Source organism: Ailuropoda melanoleuca, chromosome 8 (genome assembly GCF_002007445.2).
Source record: "Ailuropoda melanoleuca isolate Jingjing chromosome 8, ASM200744v2, whole genome shotgun sequence".
Classification (NCBI taxonomy): domain Eukaryota; kingdom Metazoa; phylum Chordata; class Mammalia; order Carnivora; family Ursidae; genus Ailuropoda; species Ailuropoda melanoleuca.
This window is the reverse complement of record NC_048225.1, coordinates 45,880,628-45,906,194: the sequence shown is the minus strand read 5'-3', so window position 1 is coordinate 45,906,194 and position 25,567 is coordinate 45,880,628. Positions and strand designations below refer to the sequence as shown.

General features: G+C 39.2%; 1 protein-coding gene across 18 annotated transcripts in view; it reads right to left on the bottom strand.

The window, feature by feature from the left end:
- DLG2 (discs large MAGUK scaffold protein 2) overlaps positions 1 to 25,567 on the bottom strand; it is a 1,964,683-nt gene that overhangs the window by 329,834 nt on the left and 1,609,282 nt on the right. For all 18 annotated transcript variants that reach the window (XM_034666214.1, XM_034666215.1, XM_034666218.1 and 15 more), the window contains one exon: positions 4,320 to 4,476. In XM_034666214.1, the coding sequence (XP_034522105.1) occupies positions 4,320 to 4,476 (157 nt within the window). The remainder of the gene's footprint in view (positions 1 to 4,319; positions 4,477 to 25,567) is intronic.

Here is a 25,567-nt window from a genome sequence, read left to right as displayed (position 1 = left end):
TCCATGATTCATTATTTGCGTATAACACCCAGTGCACCATGCAATACGTGCCCTCCTTACTACCCATCACCGGCCTATCCCAGTCCTCCACCCCCACCCTCCCCCCCGAAGCCCTCAGTTTGTTTCCCAGAGTCCACATGCTTTGAATAGTTTTTCAGTGAGGAAATATGGTAGCAGGGAACCCTTTCTCTCAGTAGCACCCTAATCCAATCCTGCTCTTCTAGTGTCCTGTGAAACACACTTTGGGAAATGCTCATCCAGCCCAAGCCCTGTCCCAAAGAAGGAATAATTCAAATTCTATAAAAGAGGCCTTCTTTAGATATGGTTATCCGACACTTGACACATTCTTAAGGCAAAGTTGTTACTGGTAATAACAGCATTGACTGAGTACTTAGAATATGACATGCTGATCTGACGTGTTTTGTCTCCTTTCTTTCCTCAGTATGACATCGGTATCTATACTATATCTACATGTATACCCATGACCATATCTATATATTGACCTACAATAGATATGTGGATATATTTGCCTGTGAATGTTTTAAGGACAGGATATTTATCCTACTCTTTGAGATCGCAAGTCCTAGTACAAAATCTGTCACATAGTAAGTCATTAATAAAATAAATTATCTCTAAACTTTGTATAGTCTATGTAGGAGAGTAATTCTGGAACGCAGGCATGGACATTCTGCCCTTGTTTAGAAGGGTAATTGTGTCTTATTCAAGTCTCTTCTTGATGAAGACCAATTGAGGGCAGAGACCTACCCCCCAGCTCTTCTCCCTGGGGACTCTAGTTCTCTTTTCTGAACTTACTACATTACTGTTAGCAAAAGTTATTTACAAAATAATCTTACATGATCTAGTAATAGAATTTGCATTTAACTCTTGATTGCTATTTAGAGTTTTTGTCTTTGTGTTTTCCAGGAAGGTATAGCTTGTCCTTATATATCTAGTGTAAGCTGTAGATGCAAAATATCCTACCCTCCATATTCCATTGTTAATAATTCTGTTTTGCTGTTTTCCTTCCATTTTGTAATGTTTAAGCTTCTAGAACCTGTTTCTTTTCTTTCAGTATTAACCCATGAAATTCCAATACTGAGCCTTGAAACTAACCAATTTCTAGCCACAGTTTAAATAACTTTCTGCAAACCAAAAAAGAGAAATGTTCCCTCTTCTTTCTCAATTGCAAAAAGCAGATAATATTTTTATCATTGAACTGTCTTTGCCAATGTTATACATAAGAAAGGATATGATATCTGAACATCCAACTATTGTAATATTCTATGGATTGTAATCTCCAAGAAGACTATAAGTCTGATTGGTTGCTTTCTTCACTACATGTTTCTGGCAGTATTTAAATGGATACACCTCCTTTTTGTAAACTGAAATAGTTACGAATTTTCTTTATTGAGTAATAAGATTATTAGCTCATCCCTTTTTCTACCGCATGCCTGGAAGTTAAAACAAATAAAACCTATGGATTTCTCATTTAAACAGGGTCCAATGTCATCTCTGTAACTCAGTATCTTTACCCTTAAAATGAACATAATAGGGGGGCAGCTGGCTGGCTCAGCTGGTAGAGTGAGCGATGCTTGATCTCAGGGTTGTGAGTTCAAGCCCCACATTGGGGGTACAGCTTACTTAAAAAATGAGCATAACAGGGCCTAGGGTAAGATTATAAGATTAAATTGGTTATAATAGTGACTGACTCAAAAGTAACATGGAAGTGTTAGCTCTTTATAGTTCTGTGTGTTCCTGAGTGTCGTGTGCACACAGAGCAGTGCTGAATGAGATAAGAAAATGTGGAATGAGACCGTTGACAGGTCTGAAGAGAGGTGGTGCTGTGAAGAGAAAGAACACTGATTTGGGGTCAGGAGACTTGATTTTTGAATCCAACATCACAGTCAGTAGCTGTGGAGCTTTGGACAAGTCATTCAGCCTTTCTGAATCCCCTTTTCCTCATGTAAGAAAGTGAGAGTAATCATAACTTCTCTTGGCACTTGGAATTTCTTTAAAGACCCCTAGAACTAACTCATGTGAAAGTGTTTGTGTGTGGGAAAGTGCTGAGGCTGTGTGAATGCTGACTCTGGCGAAGAAACAGTGTGCTCCCCAGGCTAAGGATTCTGGGCCAGGATGATGACAACAGGTAAGTGTGTTCTGCTTAGAACTGTAGAGTCCTCTGTGAGGCCATGGTGACTTCGTAAAGCATCACCACATTTATTCAACACTTTTTCATTCCACAGACATTGTTAGGGGGATGGCTATGTGCCAGCCACTATGATTTAAATGTCGAGGATACAAAACCATGTAAGATGGAAAATTTGCTTTCAGGGAGCCTTTGCCACTTAGAAAAGAAAGACATGTCAATAAAGGTAAGTTATATCTTATACAGATGGTCCCGGAGTTAATGACAGTTTGACTTAACAAATTTTCCGCTCTATGATGGTACAAAAGCGACACACGTTCACTAGAAACTGTACCTCAAATTGTGAATTTTGCTCTTTTCCCAGGCTAGCAATATGGTACACCCTCTTGTGATATTGGGCAGTGAGAGGCAATTCCCACTCAGTCCTGCCATCACTAAGGTAAACAACTGATACACTTACAAACAATCTGCATGCATATAATCATTGCTTTCATTCTCAGTACAGTGCTCAAATTATAGGAGAGAGTCAACACTTACAAAATACTATAAAATAGGCTTTGTTTTAGGTGATTTTGCCCAAAAGTAGGTTAATTTAGTGTTTATGAAATGTATTTTTACTACAATATTTTCTGCTTATAATGGGCTTATCAGGATATAACCCCATTGTAAGTCCAGGAAGACATATATGATTTAAGTGTAGAAAAAGTATGAAGAGGAGAGTAGCAAAGCGGTGACACTCAGCTCTTGGATGACGGAAAAGGTCCTACCATGGGACCTGGCCTGATTTCTCTCATGCTCAATCCATCCAGACAACTGCTAGCTAAGGAAGAAGCAGAGGACTTAATGTATGGGAGAACCAGAATATATAAGGCAAGGCCATTCATTCAGACCACTGGACATTTTGCTCAGGTCAATTGACTATATTACACAGGTACTGTGTGTGTGAGGGAAAGGTGGGGATGGGATGATGGCTAACAAAGATAAGGTCACTTGGAAAATTCTAGTTATAAATCACAGCTATAAAACAAAGACACGTTTTTCTGAGTACACAAGGAAAACCACGAAGTAAGTGCTTCGTTGAGTTATGAACCACAAACTCAGACGTAAGAACTAGGGTCCTTAGATTATTTCCCATTATTTGCATGATTACCAAAATTTCAGTATGGTCATGAACACTGACAATGTTTTTAACTACCTGTCACAGAGTTTATACCAGAAAGAAAGCTGATCTAGTGGAAAGAAGCAAGCAATAAATATTTCAATAAAAGAAAGGAGAAGAAAGGAGGAGAGAAGACAGATGGAGGGAAGGAAGGGGGAAGGGAAGGAAGGAGGAAAGAGAGATGGCAGGTGTAATGGGCATTAAAATTAAACATTTAGGGGTGCTGGGCTGGCTCAGTCAGTAGGGCATTTGACTCTTGATCTCAGGGTTGTAAGTTTGAGTTCCATGTTGGGTGTAGAGATTACTTAAGAATAAAATCTTAAAAAATTAAAAAACCCTGATTATTTAAATCCCAGCTCTTATTCTCTCTAGTTAGGTAAACACTGACTTAACCCCTCTGAACCTTATTTTCTTCATCCAAACATAGGGTGCTTTCAGTGTGATTGTGAGAATCAAAAATTACATAAGATAAGATGATATAATTTAATTAATTAATATAATTTTTTAAATAAAATTACTTTTATAAAATGCTTGGTTAATAATAAGTGCTTATAACTTGTTGCTAGTAATTCTTGCATTTAGGTAAATGGTGCTGCTGCTACGACTTACCAGTGGCTTCCAACTGCATATTTTATGTATTTTCTCATATAGTCATATGCAACAAACTACATGCGTATAAAGGTGCTGTTTTTAGAGTATAGTCATGGATTTGGGGAAAAAAATCTGCATTAAAAATAATACCTTAAAAAGGCATGCTTCTCAATGCTTTGTTGGATGCAAATATGTCTTGTAACATCTACACGAAAACACTAGCAATTCTACCTGTATATGAGGGAAGTGAGTAAGAAGCACCAAGCACTTCAACACCATTTAACTGTAACATGTACTGGAAGCCATGATGCTCTCCTCCATTTTTCCTTTTTAATTAAGGTCCTTCTGGAGTCATAAATGAAAGTGACCTTTCCTCAAATGGTATCAGATATGGAGGAATGAAGATTAAGAAGAAATACTCACAGATAGGATCTGGTCTCCTCTCTGGAGCTCCCCACTCAGGTCTGCTGGTCCACCAGCCAGAATGAAGGATACAAAAATACCTTCTCCATCTTCCCCGCCCACGATGTTGAAGCCCAGGCCAGTGGAGCCTTTGTGCAGGACCACCTTGCGGGGCTCCCTGAAGAAATAAGTAGAAAACAGAGCTCACAGGGTGACCCACTCAAGATTTAGGTCGCTTTTAGTTTCATTGAGATATATGATACCAGCAATTCACTACCGATAAAGTGGCTTCCCAAAGTAAGATACATTCACACTCCAAGAAAAATGCTAATATCAGGGCAGATACATGGTGAGTTTCTGACTATAACAAATGACAAAATACCATGCAAAGTCATTCCTTAATTCCAAAACATTTTCTTAAACTGACCTTACTTCCACTTTTCCTTTGTTTAAAATATCTGTTCTTGTATTTTTTTAAATTGAGACATAATTGACATAGACATTATTTAGCTTCAGGTGTACAATGTAAGGATTCGATATTCATATATATTGTGAAATGATCATCAGAATGGGTCTAGTTAACATCCTCCACCACCTGTAGTTACAATTTTTTTTTCTTGTGATGAGAACTTTTAAGATCTACTCCCAGCAACATTCAAGTATACAACGCAGTATTATGCACCACGTTGAACATCATGTCCCCAGGACTTACTTATTTTAAAACTAGAAGGTTGTATCTTTCGACCACTTCACCCATTTCACTCTCCCCACCCACTTACTCTTCTTGTGAGCACTGCAGTAGTGCTCAGTGGGATGACTGTGTCCAAAAAAAAAGAAGAGAGTTTGGGGGACAAGAGACTTGACTGAATAGGCCAGATCATGAAATATCTTAAATGTTTGTTTGTTAATTAAAATTTACTCTGTAGTAGTGGAGACTCACTGGAAGATTTGAGGCATTGAGAATATTTAAATCCATTTCAGGAGCAACAAATGATTGTACGTAGGATTACTGGAGAGGAGAGTGTGGCTGTGATGGGAGGTAGGAAAATTGGTTAGGATGTTGACTTAATAATCCAGATTTGAGGAAGTGAGAGCATAAACAAGGGTGACAGCCATGTCAATGAAAACAAAGGGTGACATGAGACAGGAAATCTGAAAGGAGAAAGAGTTGGTCCAGAGACTGACTCAGCTAGTAGAAGAGAGAGGGAAGAAAATCTAAGTAATTGGCAAAGGAGGGGGAACTGGAATCCAGGATCATGAGGACGAGGGTGATTTTGACATGCTCCATTCCAGGTAATGGTGTGCCATCCGTGTGACGTTTGGAAGCTGTCGGAGACAAATGTTAGGAATATGGATCTACAAAGAGGACTGCAAATGCAGATTTCAGGGTCATCAGTAAAAAGATGAGAGATCAAATCATAAGACATCAGTTAATTGAGTAGAGGCTAGATAACTATGGAATATAGAATTTTAAGGGATCTTAGAAGTCATCTAGTTCTATTTTCTTATTAGTAGTTTTAAAAAATGTATTCTGTAAGCCTTGGGTTTGACTAAAGACACCTTTCATATCACCCACCCTCCTCTCACAAGTATCCCAGTTTCAGTTATTAAAGTTGCTCTTATATTTTCCGGCACTTAATGATGTAAGAATGGCAAAGAGCCATCCGATATATTTTCATCCTAATGACTACACAGAGTCTATTATTTGTTATCACATTCCCATGTACAAAGCAATGTGTTCTTTATCTATGTTTAGCCCAGTTTTGAGGAAGGCTGTAAAATGCAAATACACCTTGGACTATAAATATTAATTACAATGCAATGCACTGAGTCAGAGGCAACTTGACATAGGGTTAATTTATTTTTTTCTACAAATACTTTGTAAGCACTACCACACCAGGAATTGTTCCAAGTACTCAGGAAGTTTATATGCAAAACCAACATCCCTGTCCTGTTTAACTAAATACCTGGGTGCCCTGTGGCCCGGTCAAGATGATCTATAGAATTAACTAACCATCACAAAGACTGAGCTCCCTGTTTCCTTGCTGGCTTCTAGATGGGGGTCTCTGTCAGGTTCTAGAGGCTGCTCACATTCCTTGTTATGTGGCCGCCCCTATCTTCAAGCTGGCAATGACACACTGAATCCTTTTCTCATTTGGAATTTCTGTGTCTTGCTCTTCCACAACTAGCTAGATCTAACTTTCTGCTTTTCAATAGTGTGTGTGATTAGGTTAGGCCCACCCGGATAATCTCCCTACTTTAAGATCAAGTGATTAGTAACCTTAAGTACATTGGCAAATTCTTTTTTCCACGTAAGGTAATTTAACTGTGGGAATAACATCATGGGGTAGAAATCATGGGGCCATCTTAGAATTTTGCCTACCACAGGCAAAGAGACAACAGGGGACAAATCCTGAAGGCCTTGTATGTCATTCAAAAACTGAGTTTTACTCTGACAAAATGGGTAGCCGCGAGAAGAAGATTACTTCATCTAATTTACGTTTTTAAATGGTTACTTTGGTATAAAAAAGAGCCAAGGGACAAAGTTTGAAAAAGTGATATATGTGTCTAATTGCTACATTCAGGCAAAATAGTGCCTTGGCTGCGGATGGCATTAAAGGAAGTGGTAGGCAGTGGGTCCATTTCCAGTCAGTCTTCTCTGCCCAGACTGAGTAATTTCTGTTTTTCTATTTTCACTTTCAGTGATTCTTTCTTCTGTCTTATTTATTCTGTTCTTGAGCCCACTCAATGACTTTTTTACTTCAGTTTTTGTATTTTTCAGGTTTAACATTCCATTTGGTTCTTCTTTACATCCTCTTTTCCTTTTCTGAGGACTTTCATTTCTTTTCCATTTAAGTGCATGTGTAATCACTTACTGAAGCATGGTGAGTACTTTAAAATTCCTGTCAGATAATTCTAACACCTCTGTTATCTCAGTGTTGGTATCTGTCAGTTATCTTTTCTCATTCAGGTTGAGATTTTCCTGGTTCTTGGTATGAGAAGTGATTTTATTTTATTATATGCTGTACATTTGGGTGTTACCATGTAGAATGCTATATCCTACTTAATTGTAGTTTTTTACAGGTGGTAGATCAGTTTAGGTATAGCCTACAGATCCAAATGAGATGGACATTCAGCTCCCTACTTGTCCCTGGTGACACCAGGGAGGAAAGAGGGGTACTAGCTAGTATTCTACTCACTCTACCTCATTGCCAGTTAGTAGGGGTAGAAGCTTAGCCAGTTAGTAGGGGTAGGGCCATAGCTCCCTATGGGTCCACTGATGCCAACGAGGGAGTGAAAATGGCGTGCTGACTAGCACTGCTTTGAACCATTTTGTTCTGCCTCCTTGCCTCCAAGGGGCTAGAAGTTCAGCTCCTCCCTCGGCCCTGCTGACACTACCCTAGGGGGATAAGTGGTCTGCTAACTAGCACTGCTTTCCTCTTCCTCCTTCTGCCTCATTGCCACTGGCCGGCAGTAGCAGTTCAGCTCCCGTCTCGTCTCCACCAATACCAGCAGTAGGGAAATGGAAAGCTAACTAGCATCACCTCAATCCAGCTTGTTGCAGCTTGGTGAAGGTGTGAGTTCAGCTCCCCACTGAAGAGTGGAGTGCCAGCTAGCATCATCTCATGCCACCTTGTTCTACCTGTTTGCTGCTGAATAGGGGTGGAAGTTCAGCTCTTACTTGGCCCACTGACACCAGCCAAGTGGAGGAAGTCCAGGGCCATCTTAGAATTGCCTCTCTTGGGGTGCCTGGCTGGCTCAGTCATTAAGCATCTGCCTTCGGCCCAGGGCGTGATCTCAGGGTCCTGGGACTGAGCCCCGAATTGGGTTCCCTGCTCCACTGGGAGGCCTACTTCTTCCTCTCCCACTCCCACTGCTAGTGTTCCTCTCGCTGGCTGTCTCTCTCTGTCAAATAAATAAATAAAATATTTAAAAAAAAAGAATTGCCTCTCTTGGATTCCTTTGGTGAGGCCAGCAGTCTAGCTATCTGCACAGTCCACTGGCACTACAGTGAGGGGACAGTTTTTCCTTTGGTGTTTGGCTAGAGTTGGAACAGTATTATCAAAATTTCCTCTATTAGTCTACTCTTTTGCCAAATCTTGGGCTACAGGTTGCAGGCTTTTCCTGAGGCTTTTTTAGTCTGTCCCTGTTGCCAGTCTGACTTATTGCAATTTGTATAGTCTCCCCATGTTTATTTGTCTCAAGTTGTGTATTTGTGTGTGTGTGTGTGTGTGTGTTAATAAGAGGGAGGACTAGAGAGAAATGGGGATACTCTATATTGGCTGCAAACAGAAGCCCAGGTTCTGGATACATTTCAAAAGTAGGGGCCAACAGGATTTTGATGAAAAAGTTATTGTAGAAATAGTCCTCTTCCCTAAAACACACACTTTTACTAGGTACAATGACATTCAAGCTATACATAGTAAACACAGAGAGAGGGAAGGGGCTACTGCGATTCTAATGCTTGTCTATGTGCTACATGTTGTGCTTGATGCTTTTTGTGCATCATTCCATTTATTTCTCAAGACAATCCAATGAATGATGCACAGATGTCTGCAACTATTTTGAAACTAAGCCAAAAAAGATAGATTGATGACTGGATAAATAGAGCATGCGTAATAATACGTTAAAAGTACAACCTAGACGGCAAGTGCATAAGTTTTCATTTTAAAAATCTTTACATTTTTTATGTTTGCAAAATTTTTATAGCAATATCGTAAGAAAAATAAACAACCTCATGGACAAATTACTATGACAACATTTTCCAATTACTGAAATAAGATTTTTTACTGAGTTTAATAAGTAGCGAAGGCAGGACTAAGACGCAGATTTTCTGACTCAAAATCTCAGAGTCTAGACTATGATATATTCCAGAGACTGCAAATCAGAAAGCTAAATTCTTAATTTGGTCCAGTGTTTACAATTTTTTGAATTTGTCTATGTTTAAAATTGAGAAAATTTGCATAAAATAGATTTATGACTTTATATGAAAAATCAGACATTCTACAAACACTAGCTCTTAACCTTGTCATATAGCTACAGTTGGCTAGATGTGTCCTCTCTAGATGGGGAATTCATTCTCCAGTTTGCCAGTGTCTCAGCTCTCCCTCAAGGTTCTCAGAAAAAAAAAGCTGTACACTGCATCCATTTACACTTCTTGAAAAGCTAAGAGGAAAGTAAAATATTTTTTGTACTTGTGGTTTTATCAAAAATGAAAAAAATGAAAGCTTCATGGAGAGAGCCTGGTATTTTAATAGTAAAATGGGAGAGAACATGATTCCTTTGAAAGTAAGGATTACCCTTACATGTTTAATATGCAAACTGACTCTAGGCAGAAAAAATACACTTTAAAAGATATTAGGAAATATTTCTCCCCATTACCATCTGGGCAATTTTGTTAGTGACCCCTGAACATGACACACATAATTCGTGAGTGACAGATTTTATTTATTTTACCTGGAGAAGTCTTTTAAATCAAATTACTTGGAATTTTGTCAAGTTACGAGATTAAAATACCTTTTTAAAAATAGAATTTTTTATATCACAGTGCATTATTATGCTTATTATTTGATGCTTATTTAAAAAACGGTGAGAAATGACAAACAAATCTGTAGATGACGTGCAAATAAAATACCCTAAGCACACTTCAAATGATGTATTTTTTCCAATTTAGACTTTTTTTCTTTTTAAAGTTTTCTTTATTTTTCCATAGTAATCTCTATACCCTATGCGAGGCTTGAACTCATAACTCTGAGATCAAGGGTCTTACACTCTTCTGACTGAGCAAGACAGGCACCCCTAATTTAAACTTCTTATACTAATAACCCATTACATTAAACTATAGATTTTAAAGAGTTTTCATGTCCTTTTTTCTTTTTAGAAGATCAAAACTTTGTGAAGAATTACAAGTTCTATTACACTGATGCTTACATAAGTCAACTTGTCTAAGCCAGTTGAGCTTTAGACACACAGCTTATGTTCACAAAGCAGTAAACACCAGAACCAGTCTCTCTCTCTCTAAGTAGGCTCCACATCCAGCATGGAGCCTAAAATGGGGCTTGAACTCACGGTCCTGAGATCCAGACCTGAGCTGAGATCAAGAGTCAGACACTCAACCAACTGAGCCATCCAGATGCCCTTCTCTCTTCATTCTAAGACAATTTTTTAAGAGCAGTTTTATGTTCAGAAAAATGAGAAGAAGGTACAGAAATTTTTCATATACCTCCTGCCCCCACAGATGAATTGACTCCCTCACTATCAAAATCCCCCACCAGATAGGATGCCTGGGTGGCTCAGTTGGTTAAGTGCCTGCTTTCAGCTCATGCCATGATCCCAGGGTTCTTGGATCGAGTCCCGCATCGGGCTCCTTGCTTAGCAGGGAGCCTGCTTCCCACTCTGCCTCCTGCTCCCCACTGCTTGTGCAATCTCTCTCTCTCTGACAAATAAACAAATAATCTTTTTTAAAAAAACAAAAAAACCCCAAATCCCCCACCAAAGTAGTACATTTGTTACAACTGATGAACCTACATTGACACATCACATCCTTCAGTAGGTGAATAGATACTGTAGTACATCTAGACCATGGAATTTTATTCAGCATGGAAAAGAAATGAGTTATCAAGCCATGAAAAGACATGGAGGAATCTTAAACACATTATTACTAAGTGGAAGAAGCCAGTCTGGAAAGTCTACATACTGTATGATTCCCCACTATATGACATTCTGGAAAAGGTGAAACTATGTAGACGGCACAAAGATCAGAGTTGACAGGGGTTATGTGGAGATGGGCATAAAAAGGTGGAATACAGAGGATTTTAGGGTAGCGAAACTACTCTGTAGAATACTGTAAGGAAGGATAGATGTCATTACCCATCTATTATATATATTATACCGTCCAAACTCAGAATGGGCAATGTCAAGAGTGAATCCTCATGTAAACTATGTACATGTAACTCTATTGTGGCATTTATCTCACACTATGTAGTGATTGCTAATGTATCCTTCTCTCTCACTAGACTGTGAACTACAGGAACCTAGGCACCAGCACTACATTAGCAGTAGCAAGATGCCTGATAAGTAGCAGTGACTCAGGAAATAGTTACTGGATGGATGGATGGATGGATGGATGGATGGATGGATGGATGAAGCAATTCCCATGGTGCTTTAGACCCCCACTACCCTCTATTTCATATTATAGTTATTTATGCAAATGTCTTTCCTTTTTGCTAGATTTTAACCAGATATGACAAAATCTAAAGTCCACAGGGATAGGACAGGTAACAGAAATGAATGCAGCAGGCTGAGTAGGGACTGTAGCAAATTGGGGAATACATTCCAACTAAAGGGCTCAACTCTGCTCAACTCCGGACAATTGCTTGACTCTGGACAAGCAGAAACACTGAATAGTGTTGCCAGATTCTCTAATTTATAAAGATATGCTATGCTAAAGTTAGATCTAGATTTTGATGCAGATTCCTAGAATTTTTATATTGATAACGATAAAAAATTAGAAGTATGGTGCAGGTCAAACCAAACATGTTTCTGTTGTAGCTCCAGCTATGGGCTATCAGTGACACTCTGCACGGTCCACAGTTTGATGGCACATTCAATGTCTGCTTCATGTTTGTCTCCTCTGTGGTACTCAGTGTGGTACTTGGCTCATGATAATTCTCTATAACTTTAAGTTGATTTATATTCCATATTCAGCTCCACCTCTATCCTTCTCTTTTCAAGTTCTCTCATTCTGGAATATCTTTTTCTTTTATCTTATTTTGTTTCCTTTCTGTCTTATTTTTTTCCCTTTTGTATTAGATGTGTTCAAAGACCACCTTCTTCATTTTGAGCCTCAGCTCTCGCGTCTGTGTGTTTATTGCCTATGCCAATGACTCTGGGTCTGTGAATATAATGCCCTGCATTTCCATGAACTGTTTCATGTGTGACGGCATTGTGGCTTCCAGAGAGATTGTAATCTCTTGAAGATATGGTGTAATGGTTTACATTTCTAGGCATCCCCAATATACTTATCCCCAATATACTTAGACTAGTGCTCAATAACACCTGCTGAATGAATAAATGAGAGCACACTACCAATATATAAAGAACTACAATACTTTTCATACTGAAGTGATTTGGATTCTAATTTACTATGTCATTCACCATCCAGAATTCAGATGACCTAGGCAGCCGTTACCAGTCATCATTATACATCATTATAGATGGTCAGTGGAACAAAATTCTACCTCTGATTCCTCATTCAGGATTGAGCTCGGGGATCATGATCTTCTGGAAGCCATCCCCGACGCTCTCCTTGGCCTCCTAGCATTCTCTCCATGTATCTATTGTAACACTTATTATACTGGGTTGGTTTGCTTGTCTACCTCTCCAGCTAGAGTTGGCCAACTGAAGAGCAAGGACCATGTCATTTGCTTTTTGTATCCAAACTATGGTACAGAGTAGGTGCTATCTACTAATTTCAGTTTTTATTTTAGATTTTAGGTGTGGACTCTACGGAAGATAAAGTCTGCCGACTCATAGTATCAGTTTTTTTTTAAACTGATCTATCCACTTAAAAAATATGTACTTAATTATCCATCCAACCTTTCAACAAACAAACATCTGCAGAGTACCTACTTTGTGTCAGGCACTGTGAATACAAAGATTAAGGAGCCTGGAGTGGGAGGAGCCACACGTAAACACACAGTTATAAAAAACCAGGAAGGGACACGTGCTAGGCCAGGCACATGTACAATAAGCTAAAGCAGGCAAGAGAAAGAACAATTGATCTTCTTCTAAAAAGATTTCGTCCTTTTATCATCACCTGGATGAAATATGCTACATTAATTTATGCAGCTTTGTTTTTCTTTTAATGTGATGTAAAAAGACTTTACAATGATAAAACCTCTGAATGCTGAACAGTTGGAGAAACGCCAGCCAGCCTTTCTCCCAGCTGTGGCAGGTCAGCAGCAGCATAATCTTGTTCAGGTCATGTCTCAGAGGATCCTCGAAACCAGCGAGGATGTTTTTAGGAGAGGGAAGCAGGGTACTATGGGCTATTTTTTTTCTCCTTAAACCAGATAGTTTAAGGGGGTTTAGGAATTCAAAAAAAGGAAGTGACTACTTAAACCTGAAGGCTTTCTTGTGGCCATTAGTGGGATGTTCCTTGAGCTCTGAACCTCTGATGTCTCTCAATCACTTTGGTTAACTCCCAAACATCTATGGTGCAAGGCTAGTGGGAAGTAAGCTATGAAAATGTTTCCAGTCATCCTTGGAAATTACAAATCTGACCATGCTACCGTCTTGCTCAAAAGCCTTCCAGGGGTCTGTATGACCTCAGGATAAAGTCTAAACTTCTAAATATGGCATTCTAAATCCTCTATCATTTGACCACTTACTTCCCTGATCTCCAACTTTACTGTTAGTGAATGTTCCAGCCATACATCTTCCAGCCACACAAAGCTACCAACCACAGCTCACCATACCAGGTTGTTCCCTATCTCATCATCTTTGTCCAAGCTATTCTTTTGGCTAGAAAAATGCCTCCTTTTTGCTATCCTCAGCTAATAAACTTCTATTTGGCCTTCAGAATGGAAGCCATGTGCTATCTTTTTCTCTCTGCTACCTTATCCACCCTCTCTTCTAGATACACTGACCACTTTTCCTTTTTTGGAACCACATTGTCCTTTCATTGATCATCCCACTGCTGTTACCCTTACTGTTCTAAAATTACCTTGTTTATCTGTCTATCTATACTGTGCATTTATATGGTTCTGAAGAATAAAGACCGTGGTTTATTTATTTTTGATTTGGAGAAATAGTAGAGGTTGAGCCCATAAGAGACACACACACAAAATATATTCCATGAATAAAGAAAGAATGAGCAAGACACTAGGAGAAATGATATTGAATTTTAGTACCACCCATCTAGGGATTTGTAGGAACCCAGACATGCCCTCTGTGGAGTAGGTTCCTTGCTAGGGTCATAACTTGGCAGATAATAATGCTTGCCCTATGGGGAAGTGATAAAATTCAGATAGGACAATGAGCTAAAAGCGTTTAGAAGACAGAAAAGTATTAGAGAAAAATGCACTTTGAGATTCTATTTCCAGCCATTTGGCAGATTAGGTGTCCTGAAAACCCCCTCCCTTATAAAGAAGCTAAAAATTCTGAATAGAATACTTATAAAATACATTTAAATGACTGGCTAAGTTGGCAAGTAGGTAAGAGAAATCCTCAGAGGCCAAAATGGAGTGGGACTACAAGAGAAGGAAGCAAATACTAAGACTAGCAGCAGACTGAAGAGCTTGGACAGGTTTCCAAAGAGCTAGTGTCAGAGCGCCCAGGATTGATGGTAGCATGGAGAATAGGAATATGTGAGAATAGGACCTGGCTCTGGGGGTTAGACCAGAGACCCCAGAATAAAATCAGGACCCTGAAGGCTACACCCTAAACAAAAGGATAAATCACAAAAGCATATCACATCAAGGATATCAAGGATACATAGCTGACCGGACCTTGGCTCAAAGCAAGAAGGGCCCGGGGAACTAATCAAGGCATGTCTGAATGTGGAAGAAGTTACATTATAGAAATAGAATACACAAAACTGACCTAACCTTAGCTCAAAGCAAGAAAAAAGAACCCAGAGAACTAATCAAAGCATGTCTGAATGTGGAAAAGTCATATATGAATAGAATTCATAAAACTGAATACATTAGCAGGAGAAGAGAGAAAAAATCTTCCTGGGTGCTAGGGGAAAAGACATGGCAATATATCTCCAGCATTGTGGATCAGAGGCCTTCTCCAGCTCCAGCTCACTGATATATATGAATATGCTGGTAGGGTGAGGTAACCCACAAGATGGGTTCATGTGGCCATCCTAGCTCAGTGACACTAATCATCAAGGTCATCTTGCTGGCTGATTTCCCTCTCTCAGAGTCCAGGCTCACTAGGCCATATGCTTGCTAAAATATGGTTTTCTATAGTGCTTTTCCTAACGGGAGTAAATATGCTAATTAGCACATTCTAGTATCTTGAGCAGATGTATTTCTTATTGTACATTAGTAACTTGGAACAATGCCATATAAGCTTGATCATCTCTGAATACAATGACAAAAACAGTTTCAGAACATGTAGACTGAAGGCCCAGATCCAGTAGCATGATAATCCAATACGGGACTGTTATTCTCTGAGATCATGCATAAAGAGCCAGCCAGGATCCCCATGCCCTCTCTTCTTTATTTCTCTACAAATGTAATTATATTCATATGAGAAATATTAAGAAAAAGGAGAGCGACAGGAGATCAAAGACACTTTTCAGCAGGATTGGAAGATGTGTATTAGTGTATGCATGAAGAGGGAGCATAGCAAAAGTGTGGCGTGGAGGTCAACCACAGAAAACTTTAAAGCTGCTGGTTGATGACTGATGTCTTCTATCTGAATGATCTAACTCCTTAGAAGACTAACACAATGTATGCTTCACCTTCAGATAATTAACTTGGTCAATTAATCAGTCAGGCAGATTATTGGACATCATATAGACACACAAAGATAAAGGGGTTTTGTTGAACTGCTATTGTGAGGACATGACGTGAAGATAATATATAAGGAATCTCACATTACAGGGAAGGGTCTACATTCTAGACTTTATGCTATAGACTGTAGCCTGACTTCAGGAAAATAGTCACCACAAAGATGTTAAGTGTATACTAAATATACCATGGTTGGTATTTTGTAAGATAGAAGAACTCTACTAGATGGGGATACCATGGCATTCTGTGATACTGGGAAAGACTATGGGCATTGGGCTTAGATAGATCTCGGTTTGAACAATAGTCCTATCAATTAATAGTTACATAAACTTGTTGGAATTTTTTGATATCTTATTTTCTTTGCTGTAAATTGTGAGTAATATCTATTTTATGGCATAGTGAGGACAAACTGAAATAAGATATAAAGTACTAAGATCACATAGCAAATGCTCAGTAAATGCTAACTCACTTCCTTTTCCTCTATGAGTTATGACCTTTGGAAAACAAATAGCCACACACAAAAATAATAAATCAACAAATGCAAGGTTACATATGTTAAGTACCAAATGAGTGCTGTGGATAATGAGAAATCTCTGCATTAAAGAAAAAGGATGAAGTCATGGAGAAGATAGAATCCTTGATGGATGGGTAGAAATTAGTGAGGTGGAAAGGAAAGCAGACGGTATTTCAGTAGATGGCATGAGCCCAGGGCCAGAGGGGAGCAAATGAAAGATGTGTTTGGAGAACAGGGAGTTTCACAGCTTGCATGGAGAGCAGGGTCTGTGTCAAAGAAAATGAGAAGACTGGAGCAGGTTGGAAAGGAACATGAATGCCATGCTAAGGAATTCAGACTTTGCAATTGGATAATGTGAAAGTATTGAATGTTTCTGCACCAAGGGGAGACTGTAAATACAGTAACTAAAAGTGTTCATGTCATGTGGTGCTATTTCTACAACCTCCCAGGTTTGCCTGTAAGGGACTTAAATAAACATTGTAAAGGTCTTTAAAGACACCCTGCTGCAAAGGGAGGGGCTTTGGTTGAGGCTGTGACCATAGCCTTGTGTTGAACTGCCTACCTCTAGTCTGCAGCCTTTGTAAAACTCTTTGTAAATGCTTCTCTCTGGAGAAAATCTTGGAATTAGTTACACATCTGAGATTGCATGTAACATTCTTGGTAAAAGTAATCAAAAGACAAATAATTTTCTTCTCACAAACATAAATCAACTATAGATTAGTATCAATCTAATCTTGATTAATTTGATTTTGAAATATTTGGAGTTTTTGCTTATTCACATATCACATATGATAATCTAATAACCATGTTTCATCTCAATTTGTTTTTGTCTAAATTTTTCAGAAAGACAAATAAGGAAGCAATTAAATTTTGCTTTCACATATGTTCTCACTTTTCATAATCGTATCTTCTAAGGACCATCTCATCTTCAAAGCAAAAGAAAACAGATTAACCCTCCTGATTTATTTCATAATATTTTGGCTGAAAACTTCCCCATTAAGTTATATATACTATCCATAATGACAGGTATTGTTTCTGCTTCCTGTTGTATTTTGAATTTTTTTTAAGTAGGCTCCATGCCTAGGGTGGACCCCAACATAGGGCTTGAACTCATGACCCTGAGATTAAGACCTGAACTGAGATCAAGAGTCCCGTGCTTAACCAACTAGGCCACCCAGGCACCCCTCATTTTTACTTTATTTTTTTAAAGACTTCTTTATTTATTAGAGAGAGAGAAAGAGAAAGAGAGGGAGAGAGCATGAGCAGGGGAAGGGCAGAGGGAGAGAGTGAAGCAGACTCCTCGCTGAGCACAGAGCCTGATGAGGGGCTCAATCCCATGAACAAGATCGTGACCCAAGCCAAAACTAAAAGTTAAGACACCCAACTAACTGAACCACTCAGGTGCCCTCCCCTCAACATTTTGAATTTTTAAAGATTAATTATAAAAGGAATCATTTTAGCAATCTCATTAAATTTAAAAAAAACTATAACCACTGAACTGAGGTTTTTTAATAGTTACATCATTTGTCCTCAAGCTTTCATGACTGGTGAATACTGTTTGAAAATATTATGAAAGCCAGAGTATAAGCAAAACTAATTTGATAATAGGATTGGCAGGGGTGGGGGATCCTGAATATTCTTCCTAAAGGCAAAGCATATTTTATGAAAGATTTTTAAAATTATCTTTTGAGCTAGAGCTCTATGGTATTATGAAATTCTAATTAATAACTAAATGCTCAAACCCTCTTCAATTAGTATGATATGGGGAAAATGGTTTGAGGTAATTAAAATAAAATTCTTCAAGTTCAAGTTTTATAGGTCTTCTCTCAATTCTAATTTGGATACATCTAGATTATTGGAGGAAAGTTTTAGACTGAAACTTGTTTCCTAGTCCTGACTCCAACATTAATCCCTGGTTGTCCTTGAAAAAAAGCCTGCCTCTCTCTCTCTCTCTCTCTCTCTCTCTCTTTTTCTTGAGAGAGGTTGAGTGAGCACATGAGTGGGGAGGGGCAGAAGGACAGGGAGAGGGAGAGGAAGAATCCTAAGCAGTCTCCACCCCAGCGTGGAGCCCAACATGGGGCTCAGTCTCACGACCCTTAGATCATGACCTCAGCCGAAATCAAGAATAGGATGTTTAACCAACTGAGCCACCCAGCTGCCCCAGAACAGCAGTTCCTACATTCTATGAGCGAGGGAGTGATGAGGACCACAAATCAGAATTGCTATGATCCCTTCCAATTCTAATGTTACATGTATTTGCTCAATGAAAATCAGAAATGGGAGTTTCCCACTTCTAAAACCACAATTCCATTTCCTTGTTCAATATATATTTAGTAGTCACCTTGAAGAGAGTAGAGAGGACAGAAATGGCTGTACTTTTGTCTTCTCCAACTAGACCTCCCTTCAGCTTTTGACACTATAAACTTTTTACTCTAGATCAGAACTATCAATGGAATTTTCGATGATAAGGAAATGTTCCTTGTTTGTGTTGTTCAATATGGTAGCCTCTGGCCCCATGTGTTTTAGGCACTTGAAATGTGGCTGATGTGACAGAGAAAATTTTTCACTTCATTTAATTCTAAGAAATTTATATTTAAATAGCTGCATGTGTCTAGTGGCTATGGCAGTGGACAGCACAGTTCTAGAATCTCATTCTATAGTCAGAGAGAACTAAACTTTTTTTTCCCTCTCACCTCTCCATTACTCCCTAGTCTCCTTGAAGTCTCTTACCTATTCATAGATGGTATTTCCAAAAACGGTATCTTTGGCTGCCTTCTCTCACTCTTTCCCTCTAGCTCTTCCCTGCAGAGCAACTTTTCTTCCTTCAGATCTCAGTTTAAGTGGTATGATTGGACCGATTCACCCACTCTTATTTTCTTTTCTAGCCTTCTGTATGTCTACCTCATGAAGCTTATCTTACAGTGAAGTTATGTTGTTTGCTTGTTGCCTATCTCCCACTGGAATGTAATCATTACTAGAGCAACAACACTTTTGGCTTCTAACAGCTAGCATAGTGCTTGGCACATATTAGGGTCTCAGTATTCGCTGAACAAATTAAAAAATGGGTGGTCTTATCCTTCCCCTTATTGATGATTCACTAATCCTTATCTCCAGCCCAGACCACAGTCTCCTGTACTCCCAACTTCTATTTAACTGTCTAAAAATGAATTCATTATCTTCCCCAGACTTTTTCTTTTATTCCTTATCTCAGTTAACACTGTCTGTTCCATCTTGTAATCAGAAACTTCTGATTGTCTCCTTACTGCTCATCTAGAACTTCTAGTCATCTGATAAATGCCTCTCAAACCATTCTTGCATTGTTGCTTTGATTCAGGTCTCTGGGTCCTCATACCCAGACCAGCCAGGGATTCCCAACCAGGCTCCACCTAGTAGTTTCTCACCCCTGCCCTTTGGCTTTCAGACTGCTCTCAGGGAAATTAAAAAAAAAAAAAAAAGAATATATATATAGTAATTTTATCTTCCTTCTTTAAAGCTCCCCTTGCTTCTCTACTACCTGAAGGATAAAATCTTCCTTAGGTTCTTTTGCATGACATGTGAGATATTTATGATTTGGGCTCCATGGACACTTTCAACCTCAACTAAACACATTTCTTATAGCCCCTGGTCTCCTATTACTTAGAACTTCCTGCGTGCTTTTTTTTTTTTTAAAGATTTTATTTATTTATTTGACAGAGATAGAGACAGCCAGCGAGAGAGAACACAAGCAGGGGGAGTGGGAGAGGAAGAAGCAGGCTTCCAGCAGAGGAGCCTGATGTGGGGCTCGATCCCAGAACTCCGGGATCACGCCCTGAGCCGAAGGCAGACGCTTAACCGCGGTGCCACCCAGGCGCCCCCCTGCGTGCTTCTGATGGCTGGGACCTTTTGTGCCTTTCATGTGTTCTGCCTTTGTTTGTAATGTTCATCCCTAACTGAATGGCTTATCCTTCAACCACTCTCTCAGGCACATTTGGCCATGGATTGCTTGGGGGATGTTCCAAGACCATTTTGTTTTGGGGGCATTATAGTACTCATAATTAAAAAAAATGTATGTCCGACTCTTTCACAAAGTGGGAATCTTTAAGCACAGGAAATATATCTTATTTAACCTCCCGAAGAATGATTTATTCCTCTGTAGTGATTAAAAGCCTGTCCTTTTTTTCAGACACACACTTAATTTTTTAAAAAGATTTTATTTATTTATTTGACAGAGAGAGAGAGAGAGAGAGAGAGAGAGAGAAACAGCACATAGGAGCACAAGCAGGGGGAGTGGCAGGCAGAGGGAGAGGGAGAAGCAGACTCCCCGCTGAGCAGGGAGCCCAGTGCAGGGCTCGATCTCAGGACCCTGAGATCATGACCTGAGTCGAAGACAGACACTTAACCAACTGAGACACCCAGGTACCCAGACACACACTTAAATTTGAGACATGGATCTCCATTTATTAGCTTATAAGACTTATCAATTTATTCCATCTTGGTGAGCCTCAGTTTTTGCATCCTTAAAGTTAGAATACACAAAACTAAACAGAAATATACAAAACTATATAAAAATAATAATAAGAGGTACATAAAAGGTCCTATGAGGGTCTGGAGATACATAATTTCTGGATGGAATCTAGGGAATTTTTGATGAAGGAGATAACATTTAGGATACACATGGAAATATGGCTAGAATTACATTGATCAGCATGATAGGTGCTATGCAGGGGCAGACACAGGTTTAATGTGGTCTTAAGGCTTTACAATTTGGGGACCCATCTTTAAAAAAAAGAATATAATATTACATGTATAAATTACACTTCTTCAGTTTCTTAGTTACCCAAAGTGCTAGTGTCTGATATCTAAAAATTGCTTAATAAATATGAGTTTCCTTTTCCCTGGCATTTGTGTCCCCAGTACCCAGTAGAGTGCCTGGCATGAGGTATAGAGGCTTGAAGCCGCCCATGCAATTGAGGAACCCTAGAGTTTCAAGGTAAATCCAATCCTGGTATTGTGCCTGGTGCTGGGAATATACTTATGAACACAATTCAGTTCTTGACTTCATGGAGCTCTCATTTTAGTAGGACAGGGAAGTATATAAAAATAACTAATTATAATATCATTTATTCACAGCTACAAACAATTGGGGTAAGTTTTATAACGGATATAGAGCCCTGATTTGACACAGAGATGCGGGAGTAGGAGCCATAAGGAAAAGTATACATGAAGGAAGTGAGATAATATGTAGTGTTTGGAGAAAAGCAAGTAAATTTGCTTTTCTAGCAAGGCTTTTTCTAGCAGGGCTGCAGTGGAGGCAGAGGCCAGATCAGGAAGATGCTCTTAGATAGGGTAAACAGAGACTCAGTTCTCAGTTTGTAGGTGAATAAAGTATTTGCACATCTCTTCATTTATTTAACAAAAATTTACCCAGCAGCCAATGGGCCAGACACTAGTTGACCTTGGACCCACAAAACTACCAAAGACACAGTCTCTGTCCTTGAGAAGTTTACACTCTGTATTATGGGTTGAATTGTGTCGCCTTCCCCCAAAAGATGCTAAAGTCCTGTTAGTACCTCAGAATGTGATATTATTTGGAAATAGAGTAGTTGCAGATGTATTAGTTAAGATGAGGTCATATTAGAATAGGGTAGACCATTTTCCCAGGCTGACGGGTCTTCTGATAAAAAGAGAGACACACAGGGAGAATACTACGTAAAGATGGAAGCAGAGACAGGAGTTATGTGTGAGCTATAAACCAAGGAACAGTCAACATTGACAGCAAATCACTAGAAGCAAGGAAAGAGGCAAGGAAGGATTCCCCTATAGGTTCTAGAGGAAGCATAGCTCTGCCAACACTGTAATTTCAGACTTTCAGCCTCTGGAATTGAGACAATAAATTTTTGTTGTTTTAATCCACTTAGTTTGTGCAAATTTGTTATGACAGCTCTACAAAGCTAATATGCTCTGCTAGAAACTCCATGAATCAAAACACAGACTGACATGAGCACAACCTGTTGAGAGAGACAAGAGAATCAGTGGGGTTGATCCAACCCTCGTGACTGCTGTCACTTCAGAAAATGGATTTGAAGTAAAAGGCTAGTAATATTAGGAAAGGGTAGCTATCAGCAGGTGCCTGGGCAGTGACCTGGGTATTCAAATGACAAGGCTTTCCATAAACCTCATTAACAGAATTTCAAAAGATTCCCCATACTTAAGATATCTATGTAAGAATTACTGTAGAAAAAATAGGCAAAAACACTAACATGAGCATCATTAATTACTAGTGAAATTCATTTTCAAAAATAGTATGTAAGGAAATACAAACACCTCACTAACCATTAGCTGTTGCTGGACCCTTAAAAATTCTTCTCTTAGGGGTGCTTGGGCGGCTCAGTTGGTTAAGCATCTGTCTTTGGCTCAGGTTCTGGTCCCAGGGTCCTGGGATCTAGCCCTCCGTTGGGTTCCCTGCTCAGCAGGGAGTCTGCTTCTCTCTCTGCCTCTGCTGCTCCCCCTGCTCGTGCTCTCTCTCTCTCTTAAATAAATAAACCTTAAAAAATTATTCTCTTAAAAGAAACATTCAGCTGTTCTCTTCTCTGTGCCTATTGCAGATGTTGGCTTGTACAAATGTCCCTGTAGCTTTTTCCTGCTATAAGTTCTGTTTTCTGCTAATTCCAGGGAAAGCTTTACGTAACAATGAGTTGAGCCCTGATGGATTTTCTGATTCCTTTTTTTTGTTTGTTTGTTTGTTTTTTTTCCTCGTCAGGAAAAGAAGTGGAAGATCATTTCTTTTACAACTGGCTTTTCCAACTGAGAAATTTCATTTCTTTTACTAACCTATTTCTTCCTAGACACCTATGCTTAAGTAGAGATTGGTTTAAAACCTTCTTAGTTTGACATTCTTAAAGTCATTCATTAACTAGTTCCTTTAGCCATGGTGAAATCTGAAAGCTAAATGTGGACACTGACATTAACACAAAATGATTTTAAAAGAATCATCAAATCTTCCTCAAACAAACATCTGTAGCCTCACCTCTTGGCATATTCTCAAAAATACTCTGAATTTCAATCACATCATAACTCTTTGATTTTCTTTGAATTATTAGCTTTTCCTCAAACACCTGACTCCTTCCCTCCTTTTGTCTCTGTGTGTACAGTTCTCCTCCTGCAGCTCTCTGGCTCCTTTCTTTTGTATACCTGGGGAGCTCCATCTCTTTCTTCATGACTTAAAACCTCTGCTTTCCTCAGCTCTAACACTAGCTCCTAGAGAATTGTATACACAGGACTCATACATGGACTGTCCTAATCATCATACTTTATCTCTGTATCCATTTAACAATTATCTGTTGAGAGTCCACTATGCTTCAGGGGAGCTCCACTGGGGCTAGGATCATAACCATAAAGCAGTTTCCGCCTCCCAGGAGTTGACACTACAGTGGTATATCAGAAGAATAAACTGGCAAATCATTAAGTCAATAAGAAAAGTTGTAATCTTCTACAATGATAATAATTTATTGTATGCTTGCCTTTTCTGCTTGACTCTGAGATTCCAGAATGTCAATATTCACTTTGTGAGTTCGTGTCTGACATCTAGAAAGTGTCTAACAAATATGAACTCCCTTTCATCGGTTCTTGTATCCCCAGTACCTGGTAAAGCACCTGGCACAAAGAGCATGCTCAGTAAATGACTGTGGAATGAAAACCCAGCAGACACTTATATCTCAGTGCAGGTAAGGTGATCCTAAGAAGCTGGTTCTGATTTAAAAACAAACAAACCCAAACTAAAACTGTTAACACTGGGAACTAAAGACAAAGGGAGGGTAGCAAAAGGATGAAAGAATTTGGTCTAGGCATGAAGATGGCCACCAAAAACACCCCATGCATCCATTTGCAGAGTGTAAGCTTTATTCTCCATAAGGCCAATCTATAGTTCCATGCCTGACCTGATACTGAAGGTTATAGGACTGAAATTCTGTCAGACAAGAAATGGCTTCATGGGTATGTCACAGGGTCAGCACCATACAGGGCAAGATGCTTCTAATATTTCATATCTCTTCCCACAGTTTCTCCCATAAATCACTTCTATTTCCCCATAATCATTCCCTCTCCAGGCAAAAGAGCCCTATAAAAACAAACAAAACAACAATGAGAATAACAAAAAGCTCTGAGCGAATCTATCTCCTTCATCCTGGTACGTCTGCATCAACAGGAGGGTATTATAGTTGCTTCACTCAGGAGCTCTACATATGATCCACACGGTGCCACAATCACAGCACAATTCGATCTGGATTTCGTGGCATTTGGATGTGTCACTTAAGCCACACTCCTTACATCTTAGCACTAAAGTCACACATTTCTAGAAAGCTCAATGTATCTTATCTAAATCTCAGATAAAGGATAAATACTGAGAAGGCATGAAGAAGGGAGAAAAGAATAACCAGAGGAAGACTCTTGTTCATCCTTATTCTCCTCTGGAAGGAGAGGAATGGCCAGGACATTACAAGCCTAAATTCTGGTCTTGACTTTGGTGTGGCCTTGGAAAATCTCCTGCCTGTCTCTGGACTCAGATAATTTCTCCATATGGAAAGTGTACAGGTGGACATGGTAATATCTTAGATATTTGGCAACTTTAATTCTCATAATAACTTTTTTCTCTCAAATTGAGGATGTCCCCCAAATAAATTAAAACTTGGAAAATATTGCAAGGCCACTCCCCACAAACACACAAGTCTCAACTTTTGACAGCCATGGTTCTTTCCTGCTAAGGGTGAGAGGTGAGGGTTCAGACCGACAGACAGTGGCCTGGCACTCCTACAGCTTTGTAAACTGTAGCACATTCAACCCACTTAAATATGCCAAGAATTACACAATAAATTTGGTAAGAGGGAGTGAAACTGTGACCATCAGCCTTGGTCCTCCTCATATCTGAACATTTTATAATACAAATTTATATTTAGGTTAGTGAGATAAGCTTTAATTTTAATTATAATCACTGATGTTTATTAAGAGCTAAGAATATTTCGTCCTTATGGTGTCCCTGTAAATCAAGTATTGGTTTCCTCTTTTGAAGATAATAAAACTGATGTTTGGAAAGGTTAAGTTTCTTGTCTAAATATTGATCAGCAAAAAGCGGCTGTGGCAGCATTCAGACATCTGGTTGTCTACAGAAGTCTTTGCGGCTTCTGCTTTTCATACACAACTACACAGAGAGAAAAAGAATAATGATCAGTTGGCTTATCTCCTCTAGTAAAATAAGG